Genomic DNA, 21,561 nt, shown 5'->3' with positions numbered 1-21,561 from the left:
TTCCTTCCTGTCTCTGACTGACTAACGATTCCCTCTGTTTGGGTTTGGTAATAGCTACTGTTGATGCCAAGGAGAAAGGAGTGAAAGTTGGGCTGTCCTCTGCCTCATGCATGGCTGTGTGAAGCACATGCTACCAAGACTTTGAATATAAATCAGCAAAGACAAAAAAAAAAGTCTTTCTTTCTTTCTTTCTTTCTTTCTTTCTTTCTTTCTTTCTTTCTTTCTTTCTTTCTTTCTTTAGGATTAAAATGGTTTGTTTTCTTTCTTTCTTTCTTTCTTTCTTTCTTTTTTTTTTTTGGATGATGTTGGCACCCACAGATCTAATTTACTTTGTGGCAGAAAGACTCCGCCCTGCCAAGAATCAATGTGGCGTGCTATTTTTACAATTCCTTATTATAATACAACTTAACTGCTCCACCAAGTCCATGTCTATGTGTTATGTCATTTTAGAAAACATGTGACTACTTAACATTGTATATCTAGAGAGTAAGTATTACTTGTCATTGAATATTCAGCAAAATGGATAATTCTTTGATAGAATTCAGAAACAATTGTTGAGGGACAAATGAATTCTTTTTCAAACATGAAGATTCCCCAAAGGGCACATATACAGCTCTATGTTGGTTCAAGGGTTCTGCAGAAAGGTCTAAGTTCCACTCCTGATTCTAGTAACTGAATGTTACCTTGAATAAAGCCATAAGAGTAAAGATAACTTTATAAATTCAACCAGTTGCTAAAGATTCAGGATAACTGTTCATTCTGTTGAGGAATAAGCAAATACTTGTTATCCCAACAACAGATCCTGTAACAGACCACTCATTGGATTAATGGCTATAAAAAAGTCATTAACCAATCTGAGCAGAAATCTTTAGTTAAAAAACAAGTGATCCACACATAGTAATTCACTCTTGTAATCACAGCACTGAGTAGCTGGAGGAGGAGGATCAAGAGTTCAAGTTTATCCTTGGCTACAGAGTAAGTTCTAGGCCAGCTCTGTCTATGTGACAACCTGTATCAAAATAACAATATATTCAAAAAAAAAGAAAGAAAAAATATGCCCCAAACAAAATGAGATCAAAATTATAAGCTAGAAAGCATTTTCTTTATGTTACCGAAAACAAATATAACTAAAATATAAATACTGTGAATGGCAATAAATTCAGAAGACAAATTAGGCCCCACTAGCCTGAGATGATACCTCAGTCAGCAAAGCATGAAGAACTGATATTTCATTCCCAGCACTCATATAAAGCGAGCCAGGTATGTTGTGTTGCATATTACCAGAGCTAAGGGGACATAGAGACACGTGAATCCTTAGGGCTCGCTGACAGACAGTCTAGACAGGATCAATAAGAAACCCTGTCATAACATAAGGTGGAGAAGAGCTGGCCAGATACTCAGTGTCAACGGCTGACCTTCACACATACACAAATATGATTCTATGTGCAAATGTGTATAAATATATGAACAGCATCATACAAGTTACATATCAATATACAAATAAGCATTTTAATAAATTGTAAATTTGGAAGATTTTTCAGAATTTTAGTTGCATGTTATTTTATCATATTGTATCATATACGTATATGAATTTTATTATATGTAAAATGACAGACTTGTAGAAAGTAAAATTCAATTAATTAGACATATTAAAATATTAACAGAATGTTCATTATGATCTCTAGTAATTCATTCATTATTCTATATAATATTTCTGTTCACTTCTAAACTTTCTAATATGTTTTCAAAATATCTAGATATTTGATATAACTACTAGATTTTTTTCATTTTAGGTCACTTTATATTACTCTCTGACTCGTTGTAAAATTTTACAAAGTTATACATCTATGATTCTTTTTTCTCTTCTGCTAATCAGATTCTGTTTATGTTTGTATTCACTCTATCTTTGTTTTGAATTTTTTGTCTCATTCTTGTATTCTAGATTCATCAATGTCTTGAAATAAAGAAGCATGTTTACTTTCTCATGGTATAAAAACATCACTTTTATTGAAATATTTCAAAGATTACTCAGTTACTAACATTCATAGCAGAACATAAGTTTCCATCTAATAACTCAGAAGATAACCACAGATACAGAGGTTTATCTGTGGAAAAAATCCAATGTTAAATTGACTCGAACATGGCTGCTTCAGAAGTCCAATGTTTCCCCCCATTAACTGCAATACCATTCCATCATTTTATACCGAAACAAAGCCAGGAACACAGACATCAAATTCCTGTGGTGATAATGATTACAGAAATTTAGTGCGTTTGAGATGATAATCAGCTGGAAAACCTAGTCACAGGGAAGTGATGGATTGTTCCTAATTGTGCTTAACAAGTAGTGTAAAAAAATGTATTTCTCTTTAAGTGTCTTGACCTAATAATTCTTTAAAAAAATGGCTGTGAATTGTCAAATTCTCAATGCTTAAAAAAAAAAAAAAAGATAAAGTAGAGGACAATAGATGGCTTGTGAGACCTTCTGTGACTTCCAAGGTTCTGATAAAAATGTACAAGTTGTACCTTTGTTTTAAAACAAAACAGAACAGTGTAGCATAGTTAAATAGTGAATCTCAACCAAGGCAAAGCACCACACATCTCAGGGCCTTGAATTACAAGATATAAATGTCAACATGTGTGTGCATTTTCAGATCACAGAGAGGCACAGGTGATGCATCACCAACACATTCAATGGCTTGGTATAAGCAAGAACATTAGAGTTTATCTAAGATAACTTAGCTCTTTATTATAAATCCCTCACTTTTTCTGCATCTTTTCATTTGTCTTTTTTGGGGATAGGATCTTACTTGTAGTAGAGGCTGGTCTTGAACCTAAGGCCCTCCCCTGCCTCTGCCTGTTCCCAAGTGTTGGGGTTCAATATGGGAAGATGCAGGACAGATTATTGAGTGTGAATGCTGAAGGGTAGTTGGGAGGCAGCCAGGAGAAGATGTGACTAAAGAAAAGCACCAGATACAGAAAGCAACATGGGAAGAGAATGGGATGGGAAATGGAGCAAAGAAGCTTTCAGCAACTGTGCCTCAGATTCGGTGGAATGAAGGGGAGGGAACTGGGTTACAGAAGGGATTTGGATTTTAAGGCCACAGAGGTTAGACTTTATTCTGAAATAGAAAAGGGAAACAGGATTGGTTACACTTATTTTAGAAAGATGACTCTTGGGTTAGAATAGAGGATTGTTTGAGAACTGAAGCCCAGGTAAACAAAGAAAGGGTGATGAACAAACTAAGCTGGTCCAGCATCCATGGAAGTGGCGTTACAGTGAGCCTCGTATTGATAAGAGGTATTGATACAATTAATAACACTCAGGCAGGGAATGAGGGAGGAGAGAGCCACAGATGATGCTGAAGGGGCTGACTGAGGTGTTGTTTCAGGATGCAGAAAAATGGTTTTGGCATGTGAACAGTGTGGTCATGTTGAGTTGGGAGGCCATCCAGGTAGAGATGTGATAGGAGCATTTGGGATACATGATTGAAGGGGCTGGATGGTGCCATTATTCATGAGTCATTGGAATGGAGCGAGCACATCCAGGCTGCAAACATGCTCATCCAAAATATGGAGCCTGATAAGCCAGCCAAACAGAGGACAGAACTCAGGACAGGAGAATGGATAGTGTGGGTGGGTGGACAAATACACAATAACTAAAAACTTGTGGGAGAAATCATCTTCCTGGGAGGAAAGTGGCTGCTGCCAAAGGATGGGTTTCACTTGGAAGCACTTACTCTGCCCATAGCCCCACAGGCACTGACGTGGGTCATGGGCTGAGAACAGACATGCAGCTTGATGAGTTCAAAAGCCAACAGAGGTGATGGTAATTTCAGTGACATAAAGTTAGACGATGAATTTTGAAAGTCTTCACTGAAGCTTCGGTCAGGCCTAACTTGACTCCTAGCAGGCAGTTTCATTCCTCTCTCATCGCATTTTGAAGGCAATAATTTGAATTATTCGTTTTATTTGGGAAGAAAGAAAAAAAGTCCTTTGTCACACTGCCACTGACTCATACTTCAGAGCTAGGAAATGAAGGCAACATTGCCTCTGTGATCAGGTCTTTATCTCAGCCTGGCTAATTGAAACCAAGAGAAGACACACTCAAATGTGCGATACTTAGGATGTCACAGCATGGCTGTGGATAGGTACTTCACCAAGTAAGAGGAAACCTCCGGCCAAATTCATAATGAAGAAATGTTTGCCCCATACTCCTTTATTGTTTCAATTCTTCTACAATTTGCTGATAGAGAAGGCAAACTTCAGTTTTGAATGAGTACTGACTTAATTTTGGTCTTACTATGACCTCAAGACCCTCCTCGACCACCCTATACTTTTCATCTCTGCCATTACTTTCCACTACTCATCCCGAAATAAATGTATTGCCATTTGTTTCTATATAACTGGGTGGTGAAATCCTCAGAAGGCCAGCACTTACTCCCGCACTATTCAAGAGCTCATCTACACAGATGCATTTTCTCAGTAACTACTAAACCTTTCACTGTGGTCCTGTGGGTCACTGAAAAACTCAACTTCTGATGTTATTTAGGATTCCCAAATTTTAAAGATGGAGAGTCACTGCCTCCTGTCTTTGTTTTTTTATCTGTTTTTTTCTCTCAGTTTATTGCTAACCAAATTTTACTCACAGTTTTCCTTTACTTCCCTGCAGGCGCACTGATTCTGCTAATCAAAGAGCTTTCTTTTTACACAACTGATTAAATCTCCTTTCTCGTCCCTTCAGAGCCCAGTGCTGAAAGTATTCATCTGTTCCTATGTCCTCTACTCTTGTGTCTTATGTTATTGTTAGGTGTCAAAGATCTCTTTCTGGGCTGAAACTTCTTAAATAGAGGAAATGTGTACTGTTAAGCTTTAAAATTTTGTAGATGACACATTACTTCATACTTTAACCAGGATTACAGTGTTCAGTGAAGAAGGGATAAAATCCTACATAAAGTCGTTCATAGCCAGATGCTAAATGTCAAATGGCATGTATCTATGTGGTGGTTTATAAATATGACGCCTTGAGGCTGATGGCATCTTACATGCTCCAACCACATTTTAAAAAAACATCTCCGAAATATTAATGGAGAGAAGTAAAATTAGCTGTAAATATGCTAACAGGTCAGCGACAATGAGAGTGAAGACAAAGAGGAGGAAAGGAAACTGTCTGGAAAATAAAGAACCCAGCAACACCTGCAGAGCCATGCCCAGAGCCCTCACTGATGGAGTCACTTCTGAACGTGTGCTTTTCATCCACCTTTGATGTGCTTTTTACTGCCTCAAAAGCATGAGCTGGTCTGTCAACCGGCTTTCCAACAGCCTATGTACAGTGATAATTGCAGCTCCCTTTTCACCGTTACTATGTAATTTCACAGTCTGGCTTATTGTTAAGGCTCCTTTAACGAAAGTCCATTTTTCACTCAATTAATGATATCATTGCAAATGAGTAACTGAATAAAATAAATTTCTCTTCTGTGCCCGGATGCAAAGGTGTGCTACATCATTGTGTTCATTCTGTGAGCCTGCCGTCTGGCCTTTTATCCCAGCAGCACTCTTTAATTGCTGGGCTCCTCACTCAGCAGGTATGTGGTAGGCATTCAGTGAGTCACTGGATAAGAATGGTGCCTTTGTCTAGGTGCAACTGACATTAGTTCAGAGTATCTAATGTTGGCCCATGGTGATGACCTCTCTTAATTGCTAACTTGCCCACATTTAGAACCAGTTAGGAGCCAAACCCCTGGGCCTGTCTGTAAGGACATTTCCACAGCATTAAATGGAGAGAGAAGATCCACTCCACATCAGTGTCATCATTTATGCCCGGGATTCTTGATCTGACACAAAGGTAAAAGCACACTAGCATTCATCTCTTTCTCCCTCCTGACGGAGGGCACAGTGTGACCAGTCACCTTAGGCTCCTACCGCTGTGCCTTCCCCTCTGTGACAGATTGTACCTCTTATGAGCTAAAACAAAACCTTGCTTCTGTAAGTTACTTCTGCTAGGGCTTTACAGCAATCAGAAAGGCAACAAGAACAAGAGCAATGCATATCTCTATCAGCTCTTCACAGAGGAAAATCAGTTCCTGGCTCCTCGACCATCTCTGCACTCATTTTGTAGTGTTCCTTTTACATTCGCTGTTTGCAAATATGGTTTAAAGAGGGCACCGTCTGCACAAACTCTTAACCATCTCAGTGTTACTCTTGTGCAGCATTAACCGAAACAGAGGGGCTCAGAAAGATGTGGACATTGCTTTGATTTGCCACACATAAATTATGTTCTGCAACCCTTAAAAAGTTGCTACCAAATTCAATACACAGTTTTCTTCTCATTATTTTTCAAGGTTGTACAGAGGTCAAAATATCTTGATACATAAACATTTTAACTGAAAAGCAGCTTTTATCAAAAATGAATAAATGTTCTTTTAAATTGCTTCCTTTTTAAAATTTACCATCTAATGTTAAATCTTCTAAAACAATAAAGAGCCTCCAAAAAAAATGCAAGCAAAAGTAATAATGAACCATAGTGATGACAGCCAAGGAAATCACCACTTCCAAATAATGGAAGCAGACAATTAAAATCACAGCTAAACACCCATTTTTAAAACATAATTATTCTACCAATGTTATTATGACATTTGCTTAGTAAAGATCTATCAAATTTGAAAGCCACTTCACTGTAAATATTCAAACATTCAAAACTTTTTCTGATAGAAAAAGTTACCTGCCCAAGGCCTGTCAGCTACAATGAAATGTCAGTGAATGAAAACTTGGAGACTCTGACTCATCTATACAATGACTTCATCCCCATTAGAATAGCAAGTTTTATTAACCTTTCTCAACACATATCCCTTTGAAGGTCTACAAACAAGAATCAGTTTTCTGTTTCAGATAACCTTGGATGTTCACTTACAATTCATCTATTATATCTCAAACCTTTCAGGTAGAATAATAGCCAAGAAATGTATTCGGGCAAATTGGGAAGGAATTCTTTAAAAAAAAAAGAAAAGAAAAGAAAAAAAATCTTATTAAATTTCAAGGAGGACATAATGTGTTTAGTTCTTGACCGTGTGTCAGAAAAATTAACAATACAAGGATGTTATTGGTGTGTGGAGCACACTATATTTAAAAGAATTATTCTGCTTCTAATCATGAGGTTAAGGCCTACACAAACAATTGCTAGCCTTTACCTGTCTCTGCCATCTATGTTTCAACCAAGTGAGAAATTCATCCTTACAATTCTACCAGCCAGTTGGCTCTTAAAAAGCTGTACTGGGGGATAAATCTTGCTGGTAAAATAAGTAAAATCCTTCCATGAAAACACACGGGTTCTCACTCTAGGTGGACTATGTCCTTCTTCCCTCGGGGTGATGAGAGAAGTCCATCGGTCTTTCCAAATTCCTTATTAACTTCAGGAATTTTGTATTCTTCACTGATGTTAGAAATTATAGGTTCTCTGAGTATTGCTTTGATTTGTTACATGAATAGGCACAGTTGATTTTGTCTTTAACAGACTCAGAGCTTCAGTCAGGTTTTAGAATGAATTAGACACTGTAAGGAGACAGCTAACATGTCTTTTTCCTGAATTGCTATAGTTGTGGTTTAACACATACACTCACACTGTTCCTTAACTGCTTCATGTAGTTCGTTATCAGCCATCCTCAATGTGTGCTCTACTCCTTTTGTATTCCCTAGTCTGTGTGAGTCTTTGTGTGTGCAAGTGTTGTTGAGGAGTGATCCCACGGCTTATGCATGCTAACCTAGTGCTTTACCAACCAAACCAAGCACACCTGTGAGATTTAGCAAGCATTTTGAATTGCTAAAACATGTGCTCTTTACATGGCGGTTGACTGATTGTCCAGACTGTTTTAACATTCAGCGAGTGCCACAAACGTAATATCCTTTAAGGCATGTTATCATGTACAAATTACCTGGCAGGGACTTAGACCATTTGACTACTGAGAGCAGTTGCCTCTCGCCTAGTTGATTGAGACTGGTCAGCAAACTGCTGGAAGTGTCGGGTTTGGTGTTGTCATGTCCTGCATAGACCACATCAGGCTCAATGTTCATGAGCAGGTTGATGAGTGGGGGAACCAGCTGTATTTCTTGAGTTGGTGAAAAGGTAATTCTCTGGCCCAGGGCCTGGCTCTCATTGGGGAGGCCCACCGACTGAGGAAGAGCAACACCATCGAGGGCTCTCATAACTCGGACCTTATTGAACTTCTTAAACTTCCGACCTACAGAGAAGACAAGAAGGAAAGAACTTTGTGTAACACACAGAAATTTATTATCTTAGCAATGTATTAGTTTCTTTAAGCCTTATAGTCCTTGTACTATAGACTTTATTATTTATCTAGAAATGCAACAAAGCTAGACAGGCATGATGACACATTCCTATAATATGGAAGCAGAAGGATCAAGAGGACTTCAAAGAATCCTTCCTGAACTACACAGTGAGTTCAAAACCAGCCTGGACTACGTGAGATCTTGTCTCAAAGAACAAGCAGAGACAGACAGACAGACAGACAGACAGAGACAGAGAGAATCTAAATGTTAGGCATTTAAGTTAAATAATAATAGAACTCACTGGGTTAGCAGGGTATATGTAGTATCATCAGGACCAAGCAGAACATTATGAAGCTTTAAGGGAGAAGATGCATGCAAGGCAAGGCAAGCAGAGTTTAGAAAACACCAAAAATCAGGATTGGTCAATTGCAAAAAAGAATTACCTTCCAAAGCTGGTGGTCTAGGCTAAATTCATGCAAACAGGTTTACCACAATTGTGAATGTATTTTTTATCTTATTCTTTTAAGATCCAGTATAATTCATGCACATTATGTAAACCCTATAACATCTTTCATACAATTTTAGCAGATTCATGTTTCTTGAAATTAATACATGCACTCCTGCAAGATCTAAAGAACCAAAATTAAGGTTATCTTTTCTACATTAAGGGGAGACATAATTTTCACCCTGTGATCTGTGCTTGCAGATATACTAGATGTATTTCTAGTCAACTTGTATAATTTCTATTTTGATGAATGATTGTATATTCAGAAGGAAAAGCATGATGCCAAGGCCCGAAAGAAATTCGCTACTGAGGAGATTAATATGTTGCCAACCATACTAGCCTGAATGCGCCCACACTCATCTGATCTCAGAAGCCAAGCAGGGTTGTCCCTGGGTAACGCTTGGACGGGAAAGCAAATTGATGGGTACTTGGATGTTTATGAAAGCTGCCACTTCACAGATATGTCAGGAGTGAATCAGAGAAGGCCTCTGTGACCAAGGACAGATTGGCTTTCAGCCTGAGCCACCCTGGGTCAGGCATAGCTTTTCAGTGTGAAGGGGCTGTGCCATGGGACTGAGAGAGGCCTGGTGATGTAATGGTCCAGGCATGTCTACCTGTGGCCAAAAGGCTATATGTGTTCCGGATAGTGATCACTGCACCCCAACGGAGCTGTACATGGCAGGATACTGTGCAGCAGTCCCTCTAATTCCACCTTGGAAAGGGCTCATGACAATGAGGAGGTAAAAACCTTATTAGGTCTGGGAGAACTGAAATTTAAAGATTCACGGGGACATTCTGAAGGTTACAGATACAGTGAACAACCGCCAAGGGAGGAAGTTTTTCCGAGCTGCCTAGAAGAGGGACTGTCCAATCTGCTGAGCCGCCTGTAAACCATGCAGAAAACTTTAAGGTTCCATATTTCCTGAGCTGTCACCATGCTAGGGCAGCCTTTGATGATACAGCTGCCTCTGGGTTGTCAAGGCCAACCCAATAACCCAACAAACCCCAATAAGCTCAGTGGTCCACCGAATTGGACTTTGGATGAAGCATTACTTTTGTCTGTTGTCAGTCTCTTTCTGGGGTGAGCAGGCATTTGTTCATGTCTCCCTGGGAATAGGGTCACACAACACAAGTCCACAAGTCATGTCATAATGCCAAAAGGTTGGATGGCAGTGTCCCGGCTCTCATCCCTGATGCGGTTCATTTGTGTGCTCATACAGCACTGAGCTGAGTTAAGAAAGCACCCCTGAATTAGACGTTAGGCTGGGAAACCTGAGTGGAAGCTACTGCCAGAGGTAGTGCGACATGGGCATTCTAGTTGTCTCAATTCACACCACACACAGGTGGCAGACAGTGACAGTCTCCTTAGTTTTCGGTTCAGGAGCTGTCATCAAGACAAAGAATGAGAGTTGTGCTGTGAAACCCCATGAAAAGTTAGCAAAAACTTGTAGGCTAAAACTTGTAGGGAGAGTTCCCCAAGTCATCAGGGGAAAGGGCTGAGAATCCTCAGAAGTCAGCCAAGCCTCCTATGTAAAGAATATGTCACTAAGAAAAGCGGGGTTTACAGAGCACCTATAGTAAACTGGGAAGGTTGCAGATGTGCCATTTAGTCTCACTGCAGGCTTAAAGTGAAAGCTAATGATCCCACCTGCAGGTTGGGGATTAGATTAGATTAATGATTAGCATGGGGTCTACCTGGTGTTGGAGCAGTAGAGCAGAGCTCAGCTCAGGAGCTCTGAGTATGAGATGCTAAAGGACTTGCTCTCCCTGCTCCTCGCACCTCTGCCTGGGATTTCCTGTGGGCTAAATCTTCACAGGGATTTAGGGAAGAATTTGTAGGCCAGAGTACAGAATTTGATTCCAATATTTTTAATGGTTGGTTCCAATTTAGAAAAGCAATGCTAATAGCTCACACAACATACTCCCCCAATCCTAATAACTCCAAATGGTTTTCCTTCTGAATTCTTATTTCTCTTCACATTTTTTTTCACTCATAACAATTATATGCTCAACATTTTAATCACCTGATTCAAACAGCAGAATTTCAAAGTGACACTTAACATACAATGTTGGGCTGAATACCCACACTTAAGGCACAGTGGTTTTATATTGATAAATGTTACGGGCTGGTGATGGCTCAGTAACTACTACTCTTGCAGAGGACCTGAATTCAGTCCCAGCACCCAAGGTGGGCAGCTCACAGCTGCCTCTAATTCCAGCTCCCAGATATCCAAAGCCCACTCTGGCTTCTGCAGTACCTGAATGACCTCAGCACAGACACCCAGACTAATAGACATACAATTTTAAAGGGAAATAAATATTTAGAAAAAAACAAATGTTTTGTTTTTCAAGTATTACATAGTTTAAACATAAAAAAATAAGAATTTCTTGCAGTCATCAGACACATTTTTGCACAGTTTTCTTGCACAGTAATTCAAATTTAAAATTGTAATGTACTAAAATGTCCCTTTAAAAAGCCAAATAGAAAAGAGTCTGTGATCTAGGGATATACCCCAGAGGGATTATGCTTGTTAGATGTGTGAGGTGTTATTTTCACATCTTGGCAGCATAAGGAGAATAAAGAAGAGGGAGAAGAGAAGACAGAATAAAAACATTAGGAAGATGGGTGTGGTGGGGGAACACTTGTAATCCCAAGCACTTGAGAAACTGATTCAGGAAGACTATATACTAGCAGGGCCATCTTACAGAGCCATTTCAAGGCCAACTTTCGCAACTTAGTGAGCAAAATAAAACTATTTGATGACTCATAAAGAAAGTATAAGAGCATTAAGGATGTAATTCTGCTTGAAGCACTTGTCTGGCATGTGTGAAGACCTAGATTTATTCTCCAATACCAGACAGACAGACACAGACAGACTGACCAACTCTCTCTCAATACACACAAAGAAAGGAAGAAAGAATAAAATGGACAAAATAATAGAATATTATGGGAGCCATCATGATCACATTTCTCTCTCACCATCCTCATCATACAACCATCTTGGGTATTTTTTTCAAAGTATTTAATCATGCTTTACAATATAGGAACAAACAAAAAATATAGAGCAAAACAGGTCATTGAGAAGTACATACTCAGATGAGAAGCTGCGATGTGGCCAGCACTATAGAAAACCCCCTTAAACCATAGTCACCTCACTGCGACAGGCACCCATTTCGCACAACAGCCCTCAATACTTTACTTTTTATTACAATTCAGTCTATCTGTATTTCTTTTTTACATATTCCCCCTTTCTGGTTTCATTAGTATTTGATTAATGTGAAATACTGGTGTCTTTTTGAAACCAAAGTAAATGCTCTGCACACTGACCATATTTAAAAAAAAATCTTCTCCAAATAAAGCCCCCACTTCCTGACATATTGATTATACAAAAATATAACTTGAAGCAAACCAGAAAAAAATATTCATGGCTCAATCTTTGCATGATTCAAAGAGTGATCCAATGTTCAACTGGGCCACTCAGGTGTCCTGATTAAAAGACCAAAATTTTCATTTTAGAGATGAGGTTTATGGAAATCTAGTGATTTGACAGCTTTAGGAAGCTAATATAGAGAAGAGCGATTGTGCGAATCAAAGGGTATTTTCATTTATTCTATTATTTTCTAGTGAAATGTTTAGTGGTGCCATGTTCTAGGTCCTGATTTAGAATCTGAGTTCACAGCATCGAGTAACACAGAGCCTTCTTTAACGGGTCTTTATTCTGAGGGTGAAAGATAGAGAGGGTCCTAACACAAAGAGCAAACGCATGCTAAACAGTGGACACACTGCAGATAAAATAGAGGTAGCACAGGGCACAGAGAGGTGAGGGAATACGGTGACAGTAGCTAACACAGTCAGGAAAAGATTTTGCACTTGACCCCACTGAGGTCCTTCGAATTGCCCTTATTTTGAAATCTTTAGACTGATGAGGCCTTAGAAACAAATCAAGACATTTATCTACAGGAGGACTTTGAACACCAGGCGAATTCTTCTTCAGATTAAAAAAGCAGTATGGTGTTATTAAGAGATCTTTTCCTAAAGAGCTGAATTGTTAAAATCTTCCTAACTGTATAATCTGCCTCCCACCATGAGTGTCATCCTGTTCTTCAAAAAGCGATTAGAAAAGATGTAATAACACTTCCCTCATCTGCACTTATGATAGTATATCATAATATATATCACAATAAAAAAAATGGACTTTGGATCGGCCATCTCTACATAGGAATTCTGCCATTTTATAGAAGCTTGAATTCTAAGGGTCATTTTGCCTGCCCAATACTAAGCTACTCATTTTTAAATTAGTGTATATATTTGCCCCAGGATAAGGTAGAATTCTGCATCTTAGTTGGCTCATATGCGATGACAGTTGCTAATGGTAGTTCATTACTTTTTTCCCTCTGTCCATTGTGTGTATTTGTGTGTGCGCGAATGTGCGCATGCCTGTATGCGTTCCTGCATGTGTGCATGTGCACACAGGACTGTGTACATGCATACAGAGGCCCAACGTTGATGTTGGGATCATCCTCAGTTGCTCTTCCACCTTGTTCACTGAGGCAGTGTCTCCAAGCTGAACCCAGAGCTTGCTGATACGGCAGGTCTCATCAGCCATTTTGAGGCTGCAATTACAGCAGGACTGATTAACCTTCACAGTACTTTCATTGGTTCTGAGGATCTGAAACTCCAGTCCCTCATGCTTATGCAATAAGTACTTTAACTCCCAGGCCATCTTCCCAGCCTTCTTAAGTAGTTCTTATAATTGATGGGAAGTAAATGAGAGATGAAGGAAAATTACTTGTGTTTGTTTTTCGTTTTTCATATATTTTCTCCAGCACTCACACATACTGTGGCATCTGTTGTTGTAGGTGAGAAATGCTTAATTAGAGGAGGCATTTTACCTTACCTAGATCATTCACTACATGGCAAAGATACAGTGGCATCTAAGTTCTAAGAAGTTTAAGAGAAACAAATAAAAATAACTATAAATGAAAATAAGGCAAAATAAATGAGAATAAGGCAAAATGAGGTGGCAGAGCAAACAATGGGACCGTTGTAGATTTAAGAACACAGTTGGAAAAACTAAATGAGAAGTCATAGTAAGTTCTGGAGAGGACAGGAACTCCACAAGGAGAGCAACAGAACCAGAAATTTGAACACAGGGGTCTTCCCAGAAACTCATACTCCAACCAAGTACCATGCATGGAGATAACCTAGAACCTCTGCACAGATGTAGCCCATGGCAGTTTAATGTCCAAGTGGGTTCCATAGTAATGGGAAGAGGGACTGCCTCTGACATAATCTGATTGGCCTGCTCTTTGATCACCTCCCCCTGAGGGGGGAGCAGCCTTACCAGGCCACAGAAGATGACAATGCAGCCACTCCTGATGAGATCTGATAGACTAAGATCAGAAGAAAGGAGAGGAAGACCTCCCCTATCAGTGGAGTTGTGGAGGGGCATGCGTGAAGAATGGGGTGGGAAGGTGGGATCAGGAGGGGAAGAGGGAAGGGCTTTTGGGGGGATACAAAGTGAATAAAGTGTAATTAATAAAAAAAAGAAATGATGTCAATGATGTAAAATTTAAGTGAGAAAAAATTTTGCTTCAGTAGGTTAAGTTAGCAAATACTATTTGTAACTTCAGCATGCTCTTGGAGACAAAGACTCTATTCCAAGCAGCTCATCAAGGCAATTCTAAAATCAAAACATGTATGACATTGGCCTCCAAAAGGAAACAAAACTTTCAACTATCAGACATGTTTACTCATTTGCAGGATTTTTTTGCCATTTAAAAAAAAATTATACATATTGTCTTTAAGATTATATACATATTTACATATAGAAGTAAATGCAATATACTACCCAATAGCTATTAAATCAAATACCTCTGTCAGTGTTTATCTCAGCTCTTGGGAATATGAGTAAGTTGTCAGGAGATCCCAAATGAAGGCCACCTCCTCGCATGAGTGGGACCTGCAGGTAAAGCGTTCTTTCTCTCTTCACTTGATGTGTACAGAGAGTCCCCTTTCAAATTTATAAACAAAGTCTCCCTCACGCAGCAGCTCTAAGGCTTGTGATTATCCTACTTGCAAGAAATGAGAAACAAAGGGCAAAAGTAAGAGCTAAAAGTTGTCCTTCACTGACTAACGACTTGATTGCTAGATTTTCAAAAACCTTAATGGGCTGATTGTTAAAGGTCCTGAGTGACCAATGGATAACAAGTAGAATATTGACACCACCATCAGAAAAAAAAATGTAAGAAACTATAGTGTATTTAGGTGTTTTTTTTCTTTTTTAAATTTTGTCCATTTATTACAATTTATTCGATTTGTATCCCAGCTGTAGCCCCGTCCCTCATCCCCTCCCAATCCCCCCAACCCTTCCTCTTCTCCCATGCCACTCCTCAAGTACACTGATAGTGGAGGTCATCCTCCCCTTCCATCTGACCCTAGCCTATCAGGTCTCAAAAGTGATATAAATTGTGTTTACCAGCATGCTATAGTGGTGTTAAATATATAACTGAAATATTGGATGTTAAAATTATTGTTGCAATATAATTAATAAAGAATTAAAAAAAGAAGAAATCAAAAGCTACTCTCAAAGAAAAAGACACCTTTTTGAAATAAACAAGCACAATGTCTGATATATACATATTAAAAAAACATATCTGGAGAGAGCTTGCAGGTATGATGGTTGTCATAATCCCCACCTTAGGAGGCAGAGACTGGGAGCCTTAGGGCAAGTTGGCTAGCTGGTCCAGCTTGAATTAGGAAGCCTCGGGTTCAATGAGAGATATCAACTGAATAAATGAAGTGTAAAGTGTGGGACCCTGCTGTTAAGGTCAAAGTCTGGTATTACCAGAGAGTCCCTGAGCTAAGTGAAAAAATAAGAGTCCCTTTGTAAGCAGGGCTCCCTCTTCTCTGCCTGATCTGGGGACCTCGAATCCCCCATTTTCTACCTGAGGAACATCAAATAGTACTTAGGAAAGATAGGTTCAACTTTCTTTCTCCCAGTAGAACCTGTTCAGCAAGCACCTGGGGATTCCTGGAAATACCCACCCTATGCTAAGGAGAACTTAGCTTTCAGCAAATGATCTTTAACCTTACCTGGAGTTCCTTCCCCACTCATAGAACAATTAAGTACTGTGCCCACCTTCTTACCATAGGACTGAACCACTGCCTGTAAATGAAGTATTTATAGCATCCTTAGCCCCATAGAATCAAGCAGATTTATTCCCCAAATCCCTTCTGCTGCCCAAGGTTTATAACATCCCCAATTCATGAAAGAAATGCTTGCTCACTCCCTAGCCCTCTCACTCCATTCCTCCATCATGACTACCCCTTCTCCCTGAAGGATTCACTGATGGACATCTGGGGTTTGGCTGATGACCAGGTAGACATAGCTGCCTTGGTCACTGCTGAAAATAAGGTGAAGGAAGCCATGAATGATCACATCCACATCCTCTGCTGTTGGCACTGCAGCTTGACCGAAGGGCTGTAACACTACTAAATCATCACCAGCTTTGGATACCTGAGAGAAGCAGAACCTGAGACTCCCAGGTTCTGTCCACTTCCCTCCCGGAAGCTTGGCAGCACTTGGACCAGTCAGTGAGAAGAGTGCATACTTCTGGCAGCAGCAGCAGCAGCAGCAAGGATTGTGGAATGACAAGAAAGTGGTAGAAAAAGTCACCAGGCATCAACCTTGGGCCTCCACAGACAGTATGAAAAAAACCCATACATACATGCACGCATACATGACACATGCAAACAGGCACCCATATACTTTTTAAAAATTCTCATTAAGATAGAAAAAGCAAGCGAACAAACAAATAAAAAACAATCAAAAAAACAACCCATAGAAGAATTATAAACTGGAATATAGAACTGAGTAAAGTATACAAACAATAACAATATAGGTAATAGCAAAATGAACAAGGAAAGAAGAAGGTTGGATGAGGCATCTAAGTGTTCTCTGAAAGAGCCAACAAATCAGGAAGTAATATAGAAGCGTGCTGGTATGGTGTGGTCCTCAGCAAACTGAACAAGACAAATGATCAATACAGCCCTGAAACTGCTGCTGTTTACTTTGTGTGCCTGCCCGCCCTCTCTTTTGCTGCTGTTTTTGTTTTATACCTGCAGGAATCATGTGATCTTGAAAGAGTGGCATGAAATTTTCATGACAGCACTTGGTGCTGTTGTAGGAAGAGGAGCATCAACCTGATGTCAGAGGCTAAAATGAAGCCTTGAAAAGACACGTAAGCTTCTGGGAAAGTACAGGAACACAGAGGATGGGGTTCAGCAGGCGTTAAGGATGGGGGTGGATCCTGTGACATCATGACTATCATAACACACATCACTCTAGGTTGAAGACTTTTCAGTGTCTCCTCAGTACTTGCAAGGAATTATAGAGGAGTGACAACTGTAACTTCATATTCACATAGCATAATGGCCGCTGGGTAAGGCTAGGTTTGCTGCCCCAGATTAAGCTCTAGAAACAACTAGTGGTCCGATACTACTTGGTCTCCCATTTCATGTCAGACTCTGCCTGCAATTTACAGTCCCAACCATGTGTCTGGATATATATGTCACAGGAAACATAGATGCCAGTGTAACCATTTGTCCAACTATACAAGAGTTGGGTTTAAAAGTTCCTGTTGTCTCAATTGCTCAATGTCACCTGAAAAATAGAAATTTGAATCCCTAAATTTATGCTCAATCTGGACCTGGAGAATAGAAGATTCTGGTAAATACTACAAACAGTTCTAGACAGCAGTGACCAACATACCTCTATATGATCAGAGAAGCATGTTAAGGACAAAGGTGAGACTGAGACTCAGTGGTCTCTGGATCACATGTGTGAGAGGGTGTGTAGCACCCACACCTAGTCAGTCATCAGGACAGCATAGGCTGCAGAGTTCAGGGTAGTGGGTGGGGAACAAAGTCAGGGGTGTAACCTCCCAAAATGCTGGCTCAAAGCATAGAAGCGGATCTGTGTGAGAGGGGAAGACTGGGTGAAGTCCAGAGACACAGGAGGGATCCATCATTCACAGCCATTCTTGCCTTCAGAAGGGGATGTGGCTTCAGTTTTTTCTTTTGTTTTTTTAAACAAAGAAAGAACAGAACAGGCCTCTAGACTTCAGAACTGAATTCAGATTTGGGGGATTTTCCAGAAAACAAAACAAAACAAAACAAAACAAAATAAAACAAAAAACAAAACCATAGTTGGCAATGAGTGTAGGGAAAATGCCAAAGAAAACAACCTCCTCCGCACACCTCATCCTCTAATGCCAGGACTTCATTCTCCACATGCAGAGAAGTGGGGATGAGTGTAAGTGAGGGGAATGTGGCAGAAACTGGGTTCCCCAAACAACTTTAAAAAAATGATTATCATGTCTTTTTTTTTCTTTTAGTTTGTTAATATGGTGGACCACACTGATGGATTTCCATATATTGAACCACCCCTGCACACCTGGGATAAAGTGTACTTGGTCATAGTGGATGATATCTTTGTTGTGTTCTTGGATTCAGTTTGCAAGTATTTTGTTGAATATTTTTGCATCAGTGTTCATAAGGGAGATTGGCCTGAGTCTCTTTCTTTGTTGGATCTTTGTGAGGTTTAGGTACCAAGGTGACTGTGGCTTCATAGAATGAGTTTGGTAATGTTCCTTCTGTCTCTATTTTGTGGAATCGTTTGAAGAGTATTGGTGTTAGCTCTTCTCTGAAGGTCTGGTAGAATTCTGTGCTGAAACCATCTGGCCCTGGGCTTTTTTTCTTTTGGATGGGAGACTTTTGATGACTGCTTCTATTTCCTTGGGGGATATAGGACTATTTAACTGATTTACCTGGTCTTGATTCAGCTTTGGTAAGTGGAATCGATCAAGAAAATTGTCCATTTCATTTACATTTTCAAATTTTGTGGCATATAGGCTTTTGAAGTAAGACCTAATGATTGTTTGGATTTCCTCAGTGTCTGTTGTCCCCTTTTCATTTCTGATTTTGTTAATTTGGATAGTGTCTCTCTACCTTTTATTTAGTTTGGCTAGAGGTTTGTCTATCTTGTTGATTTTCTCAAAGAATCAGCTCTTGGTTTCATTGATTCTTAGAATTGTTTTATTTGTTTCTAATTTATTGATTTCAGCCCTGAGCTTAATTATTTCCAGCAGTCTACTCCTCTTGGGAGTAGCAAGAAGGAGAACCCTGGGTAAGATACTCAATTCTCATTCAGAAAGGTAAAGAGGACAGATATCAGAAGAAGAGGAAAACAGGGAACAGGACAGAGCCACAGAGGGCCTCTGAAAGACTCTACCCAGCATGGTATCAACGCAGAGGCTGAGATTCATAGCCAAAGTTTGGGCAAAGTGAAGGAAATCTTATCAAAGAAGGGGGAGATAGAAAGAAGAAAGATCTGGAGGGGAAAGGAACTCCACAAGGAAAAAAAAATATGTGTGTGTGTGTGTGTGTGTGTGTGTGTGTGTGTGTGTGTGCGCGCAGCCTTACCAGGCCACAGAAGAAGACAATTCAGCCAGTCCTGATGAGAACTGACAGACTAGGATCAGAGGGAAGGTGGAGGAGGATCTCCCCTATCAGTGGACTTGGGGAAAGGCATGGGAAGAGATGAGGGAAGAAGGGTAGAATTGGGAGGGGACTAGGGAGGGTGCTACAGCTGGGATACAAAGTGAATAAACTGTAATTAATAAAACAATAAATAAATTTTAAAAAAGAAAAAATGAATATATGACTCTCTAGGAAAAAACAAAAGAACCTTAGCTATAACAATGGTCCAACAAGCATTCATTTAATTAGTAACCTATTCATTTACTTATTTCTCTATGTAGAAAATGCCTTATTTTTCAAAGAGCTAGTTACTTTTGTAATGCTTTGGCATTCTTTCCACAAATGTAAAAGGAAAAACTGTGTTCATCTTCCTTTCTCTCTCTCTCTCTCTCGTGTGTGTGTGTGTGTGTGTGTGTGTGTGTGTGTGTGTGTGTGTGTTTGAGTCATTATGCAGAAATGTCTTCTAAAGGCAAGGAGTTAGACACATGAAACCTTACTGAGAAGATGTATCACCGTCCTTAGGGGTGAAACTATCTTCCTACTCAGTAATGCACAGCAATGAACTAAATGTAAAAGTTCACGGTGACCTGTGAAAAGCCAGGGAAGTGATTCATAACAGCAAGAATCAGATGCACTGAGAAGACCAAAGAGCTTCACCATCATTCCTAGGATGAGAACATAGTCACTGGAGCAATAGGAACAAACAGCCCATTAATAGATCTTTTCTTGACATGTCAAAACCATATTTCTTCTGACAATCCCCCATAGGATTTTATTAAATCCTGGGCAAGATTTTCCAGTGTCCTCTCATATTTCACCTTTATTCAAAAAAGGTCTTTATATGAAATGAGAAACCTTAGGAGGGAGGAACAAATGTAACTGAAGGAAGAGAGGGAGGGAAGAAGGGAGGAGGGGAAAGGAGAAAAGAAAGATGGAGGGAAGGAGGTGGATGGTTCCAGGCTCCTTCAACAGTGTCAAAGCAATGATTACTTTAAGAGTATTCTCCTCTTACAGTGGAGGAACCCAGCGCCGAACAACCTAGATGTCACTCAAAAGAGCACGCATCTCCTATAGTCCACAACTGGAGCCACCTCTACTCCAGAAACTTGAACCGAACTTAAACTGTGCTGACACTCTGAATGTAATCCTTTTCACTAATGACATTCTTCCTGGGTGATGTGACTTGGATTATTTATTCTGCAGATTCTTGTCGCAGAAAGGTTCAGCTATGTTTGAATCCCAGTATACCCCCATGTACTTCCAACTTCTTTCTGACAAACTTCTGTGTAGATATAATGTAATAAGGTAGGCCACTGTTGTATTTCTGTTCCTCATAGTGTCCTTGGGCCACCAATAGATTTCAAAGCATCTTTCCAATAGACAGCCCTCAAATGTAAGGTTGTTCTTTAAATCTCCAAATTATCTCTCAAAAAAGTGCTCTGTGCCTGTTCCTGGAAAACTAGCTAACAACTCAGTGCTAGTAAAATCATGGCTGTTGGAAGAGAATCTACAACCACTAATTTACTAACCCAGCATAATTCATTACAGCAGTGTGTACACATTTGTCCTTATGCCCACAGTTAAGTGTAGTCTTTACCTCTCATCAAGGACGTTTCTCTTTGCAACAGACGGAGGACATTACAGAAAAACACAACCAATCAAAACGTAGAGTTGTGCAGCCCAGTCCCAATGAATATACCTACAAAACATTCCCTCACATAAAGCTCAGGAAGCATTGAGGAAGAAGGAGTAGAAAGATTGTCAGAGCCAGAGGATCAGGGAGTTTGCTGTGAGATTTTTCTCCCAGCAATATCAGAGGGTAAACATATTAAAGTCTCACCAACATGACTGCCCAAACGTGAGCTGAACAAAGATGACAGCAACAAACATGCCGAATTGGGTGAGGAAAAGCCCATCCACCCACGAGGCCTCAACCCTACACAAAGAACTGTAGGTAACCGAGGAAAGCTGAGAATGAGAAAGACGGTCTTCTCTGGCACGGAACACACCAATTGGTCCAGTGACAAAAGGCCATCCCTGAAATATACATACAAGTAACACTACTTGGACTCTTCAGGTTACATTTAGGAACATATACATATATGTGTGTGTGCGTACAAATACATATATGCGTGCAGTAACAACTGACGAGAAAAAAGAACATGGATTTGAAGAAAAGCAGCAAGGGGGTTTTGGGGGAAAGGGAAGGAACAAACACTGTCACTAAAATACA

General features: G+C 39.8%; 1 protein-coding gene across 1 annotated transcript in view; it reads right to left on the bottom strand.

Moving 5' to 3' along the window:
- Positions 1 to 21,561, bottom strand: part of Pgr (progesterone receptor) — a 58,689-nt gene that overhangs the window by 12,940 nt on the left and 24,188 nt on the right. The window contains exon 4 of the mRNA XM_055615569.1: positions 7,926 to 8,231. Within this exon, the coding sequence (XP_055471544.1) occupies positions 7,926 to 8,231 (306 nt within the window). The remainder of the gene's footprint in view (positions 1 to 7,925; positions 8,232 to 21,561) is intronic.

Source organism: Psammomys obesus, unplaced genomic scaffold (genome assembly GCF_907164565.1).
Source record: "Psammomys obesus unplaced genomic scaffold, mPsaObe1.curated_primary_1811, whole genome shotgun sequence".
Taxonomy (NCBI): Eukaryota; Metazoa; Chordata; class Mammalia; order Rodentia; family Muridae; genus Psammomys; species Psammomys obesus.
The sequence above is the reverse complement of the archived record's forward strand: the minus strand, read 5'-3'. Positions and strand labels throughout refer to the sequence as shown.